Source organism: Sinocyclocheilus rhinocerous, unplaced genomic scaffold, assembly GCF_001515625.1.
Source record: "Sinocyclocheilus rhinocerous isolate Xijiao unplaced genomic scaffold, SAMN03320098_v1.1 scaffold166, whole genome shotgun sequence".
NCBI lineage: Eukaryota > Metazoa > Chordata > Actinopteri > Cypriniformes > Cyprinidae > Sinocyclocheilus > Sinocyclocheilus rhinocerous.
Genome location: NW_015633186.1, coordinates 3,309,965 through 3,315,159, shown reverse-complemented (window position 1 = coordinate 3,315,159; position 5,195 = coordinate 3,309,965). Strand labels below are relative to the sequence as shown.

General features: G+C 42.3%; 1 protein-coding gene across 3 annotated transcripts in view; it reads left to right on the top strand.

Moving 5' to 3' along the window:
• LOC107743711 (E3 ubiquitin-protein ligase CBL) overlaps positions 1-5,195 on the top strand; it is a 19,663-nt gene that overhangs the window by 8,866 nt on the left and 5,602 nt on the right. For all 3 annotated transcript variants that reach the window (XM_016557104.1, XM_016557105.1, XM_016557102.1), the window contains exons 3-10: positions 461-582; positions 1,610-1,747; positions 1,880-1,967; positions 2,060-2,191; positions 2,279-2,503; positions 2,820-2,951; positions 3,124-3,492; positions 3,575-3,666. In XM_016557104.1, the coding sequence (XP_016412590.1) occupies positions 461-582; positions 1,610-1,747; positions 1,880-1,967; positions 2,060-2,191; positions 2,279-2,503; positions 2,820-2,951; positions 3,124-3,492; positions 3,575-3,666 (1,298 nt within the window). The remainder of the gene's footprint in view (positions 1-460; positions 583-1,609; positions 1,748-1,879; positions 1,968-2,059; positions 2,192-2,278; positions 2,504-2,819; positions 2,952-3,123; positions 3,493-3,574; positions 3,667-5,195) is intronic.

Genomic DNA, 5,195 nt, shown 5'->3' with positions numbered 1-5,195 from the left:
TACGTTTCTGGACTTGGGAACATTTCAGTTGTATTGCTGTCTATGCAGGGTCAGACAGCTCTCAGATTCCATCAAAAATATCTTAATTTGTGTTCCGAAGATGAATGAAGGTCTTACGGGTTTGAAACGACATGAGGGTGAGTAATTAATGACAGAATTTTCATTTTTGGGTGAACTGACCTTTTAAGTGATGTTTATATACAGAGATCTGAGTTCATTTGGTTCGATGGTGTCACTGGCATACAGAGTGACTCACCACTCCATCCACAACACACTCTGTGTCTCTGACTCAGACTCGCTTCATCTCTTAAATGGATGTTAGAGGTCATCACATAAGGGACTATGGGTGTCTTTGCTGTCAGATGTAATCTGTATATACATGCCACTACATTCACAGTGTGAATGGTGTTTGGGGAAAAAAAACTATGCATGTTATTTATTTTTCTTTTTTTTTATATAGCCATGGTCATCACTGCTAAGAAACTGGAACAGCCTGGCAGTGACTCATCCGGGCTACATGGCCTTTCTCACCTATGATGAAGTTAAAGCTCGTCTGCAAAAATTCATCCACAAGCCCGGCAGGTAATACAAACACTACACACGTCACAGTTAAAGGAATAGTTCACGCAAAAATAAAAATTCACCTAGTAATTTGGATATCGACTCCTGTTGTTCTAAACCAAAATTACAATTTTTCTTCGAAATAACAAAAAAGCTATTTTATTTTATTTATTAAATTTTGTATTATAAATATTTTTCTTAATTTTTATTATTATTTTGTTTTATTTTCTAGTCATTTTATCTCTCCGTCTGTCCAAAAGTTGCTCAATTAATTTTTTCTCAATAAGTCATTGGGTTGGGACAACAAGAGGGGAAAAATGGCAGAATTAAATTTTTTGGGTCCGCAATCTATTTAGTCCCAGTACTCAAGGATCTTGGTGTCTTGGGCTTCAGCCGTTCACCCATGTCTTTTTTAATTCAGATCTGTTCATGGCATCAGCCTTGTCACAGCAGCATTATCTGCGACTCTTACATAAACAGTGACAGGACTTACATGGGACAATGCACCATTAGTTGTTTGAATCCCCACTCGAGCGCACCTTTTTTTTTAACAACCAAAAAGTTTTGTTGTCTGTTGTGGAAGAACAGACGTTCCTCTCGTTGATGGCAGAGGAGCGGATCCAGCGAGAGCTTGATAGGGTGACGCGGAATGAAAAAGGTTTTTTAGGAGTCGTGGTAGTAGAGGCGGCGCAACTATAACGACATGTGAATAATCCCGCCCACTCTAAAGCGGTACTGAACTGCAGTGGAAACGCAAACCGTGCCGTGCCGTACTGAGCCGTGCCGAGCCAAGTCGTACCACGCAGTGGAAAAGCGCCATAAGTGGCCCGAAGGACAGCATGGTACCTCCCATCAATAGATGTATTGTAAATGTACCATGATGTCACAAGTGCTCTCAATTCAAAGAAAAGCAATCATATGACCACCCATAATGCACTGAGACACGTTTCTCAGTGATGGCTTGATCTGACACTGTTAGATTGTCCTGTTTCTTTTATCTCATGTCATAAGTGTTTGTTGTAACAGTCACATTTTCTCTTGGTTACAGCTATATTTTCAGGCTGAGCTGTACGCGGCTCGGCCAGTGGGCTATTGGTTACGTCACAGCTGATGGGAATATCTTGCAGACCATTCCTCATAACAAACCCCTCTTCCAGGCCCTCATCGATGGCTTTAGGGAAGGATTGTAAGTCAACACAGCATCTCGGTCTAAAACCCACATTTAAAACATTTAGATGTGTAATAAAGCATCAGATGTAACACTTCACCTCCCTCAGACCTTCAGTGTGTCTTACAGACTGACTTTATTCCCATTTAGCTACCTTTTCCCTGATGGCCGCACACAGAACCCTGACCTCACAGGGCTGTGTGAGCCCTCGCCTCAAGACCATATCAAAGTCACACAGGTCTGTTTTTGTTTTTATTATCCCAGTCAGACACCTAAATCCATCTAGTGTTTTGGATAATCTGTGTAACCCTCTTTTTTCATCGCTTACAGGAGCAATATGAGCTCTACTGTGAGATGGGCTCTACTTTCCAGCTGTGTAAGATCTGTGCTGAGAATGACAAGGATGTGAAGATTGAGCCCTGCGGCCACCTCATGTGCACTTCCTGTCTCACAGCCTGGCAGGTAAACCTGAAGAACCTTCAGTTGTCCATTAGTCTGGATACACACGTGTGTTTTCCTCACTCTTCGTTTATTTTCTCGATCTTTTAGGAGTCAGAAGGCCAGGGCTGCCCGTTCTGTCGCTGTGAAATTAAGGGCACCGAACCCATCGTCGTTGACCCCTTCGATCCCAAGGACCCCAATAGTGGAGCCTCCTACGGAGGCTGCAGGAGCATGTTTGGGGCCGAGGGAGCCCCTTCGCCCAGCTACGATGATGACGATGATGATCGCTTGGAGGACTCTCCTTTCATGATTAGCAAGCTGGTTGGTGCTAAAGTAAGAACAACTTTATCTCATTATGAGTTTATGGACATTCTGCTTTGCTAAACCTACATAAAGACACCTCTACCTGTTTTTCAATGAACAGCATTGATTCAGCTGTCACCTGCCTCAGTAAATATTATTTTTGTAATGTGTTCGAGGCTCCTGTTTTGAAGTTTAATATAGGAATTCCTACAAATCCAAACCAAATAACGTTTCCCGCAGACATTTCAGTATTACTCAGCTCCAGATTGTGGTAAAGGCTCAGAAATGTTGGCGTGAGTATTTAGCATCAGTATAGCTGTATGCTGAATGGTTTGGCTTGTTACAGGTGGAGAGGCCGCCCTCACCGCTGTCAGCTGCCCCTCAGCCCGTCGTTCCCCCAGTACCTCCTCGGCTGGATCTGCTTCCTCTCAGACCCACTAACCCTCCCGGGGCCTCTAGTCCAGGCGCCACATCCAAGGTAAATGCACTAGCATGGAACGTTTCGCCAAGTTTTTCACCCTCAGTACCTCAGTTTGGAATGTATTAAGCATTCTTTTTAAACACTTCAGAAGAAAATATCTGAGTTAGGATTAGACGAGCGCTTGTTGATGTTCAGTTTTTAATATCTGGTTTATTCCTCCCATCCCCAGGCCCCATCCCATCACAAGGACAAGCCGTTACCGCTTCCCCCGTCCCTTAGGGACCTGCCTCCTCCTCCTCCCCCAGACCGACCACACCCAACCGGATCAGACAACTGGCTCCCGAGACGCCCTCTTCCCAGTACGCCTGGAGAACCTCCTCGGGACAAACTGCCTCCTGCCCCACCTAACCGCAACATGCCGGACTGGAACTCCCGGCCCGTACCCAAAGCTCCATCACAGCCACCAGCAAGCGGAGACTCACGTGGGTCTCGAGAACTCTCAAACAGACACTCTCTGCCTCTCCAACTGCCCTCCACGCTCGACGCCAGAGCAGAAGGCCAGAGGAACAACGGCCCCCCCAGCCTCGACCACCAGCTGGTGAAAACCCACATGCCATATTTACACATTGATAGAAGCCTAATCTGAACTTTTATCTAACTTTCATTTGCTTCATGTGCAGAGTTTCGGATCATCCAATCCTGGGTCAGATTACGACAGCCCGAAAGTAAAGCCATCTGCCTCTGCTAATGCCATCTATTCCTTGGCAGTCAGGTAGGTGCCATTGAGCCGACATCACACACAAAAGACTAGGGCAGCACAAAGTACTGCATATCAAAAGAAAACCGGAAATTGCACTTAATGCAATAGTTAACAACTTAGTGCTGCTTTCAGAGTGAAGCTTGGCGCTATGTTCATTTACATGTGTGAAACAATCTGCTCTGAGAAGCTGAAACACTGTGTCATGAGCCATTTGTGTGTAAAAGAACACAGTGCCAAGCTTAATTCTGAAACTGGCAATAAATATATTTATTCACCAGCAAACTAAAAAAAAAAAATGATGCTTTAATATTTGAAAATAAACAAAATAGGATGTAAATATTAGAATTGTAATTTTACAATTGCACTATAAATAAAATAATTACTTGTATTACATACAGTTAAATAGTATTATTCCGATGCATTTTATTTTTTATCACAATTTTATACAAATTGTATAGTCATATTGTAGGGTGACCATACGTCCTCTTTTTCCCGGACATGTCCTCTTTTTAGACCTACAAAAATGCGTCCGGCTGGGATTTCTTAATTGCCCAAAATGTCCAGGATTTGACTGTTTTCTTAATCCCGCTCCCGCTAAATCTCTGACCATTGCCGCCTGCTCCCGCAACATGTGTTTCGCTCCTGCGATTTTCATTTCCACTCCTTTAAACATTCTAATATTGTATATAATTTTGGCGCATCAGGGAGCCGCTCTCAGAATGCGGTGTATTTAAATATTTTTGAATGAGCGTTTGCGCTGTTTACTTTCACTTTCGATTTTGCAATCACACGCACTCTGTGTAAAGGGAGCACATCTTACAAGATCAGGGGTCTCATTTATAAAACTCTCCGTAGATTTCATCCTAAAAGTGTACGTATGCACAAAAGCTAGATTTTGAGCCAGAACCTGTGCAAAAATCCCTTTATAAATCTCAGTCAGGGGAAGATTGTGCGTACGTGCAACTGCACCCCGACTCCTCCCCGAAATCACCATATATGTAGCTTACAACACCTAGTTTTACTGTGCATAACCTCATCTGCATATCATTTCCATGCATATTCCCATCGACGTGACACCATGTTTAACACCGTTAAAGGTACAACACATTAAGGAAATATGAGATACGGACTATAAATGCCATTTGTGCCATACACATTCATTTTTATTGCTAAAAAGCATCCAGTATCCTTATGTTTTAGCATAAATGTATCAAAATCCATAAAAACAAAACTGTTTAAAATAATTCTCAGATAAATATTGTAGAATAGAGTTGATCTCATTCTTTTCCACTGGCCAAATACTATTTCAGTTGTTTTAAACAGTTCAAATCAAATTAAATTTATGCATTTTTGCTGATAAGGTGAACATCTTTTAGCTATTTTTAGCCTGTATTTATTGCAGTGTAAATAGAATTGTCTGACTCTGTGCGTCACTGACAAAGTAGCCTATTTTAAAAAAGAAAACATGCATACAATTTTCTTCAAGTTGTATCCTTCAAATACAGTGGTATTTTTCATAATGTTGTGGAGATGCCTTCACA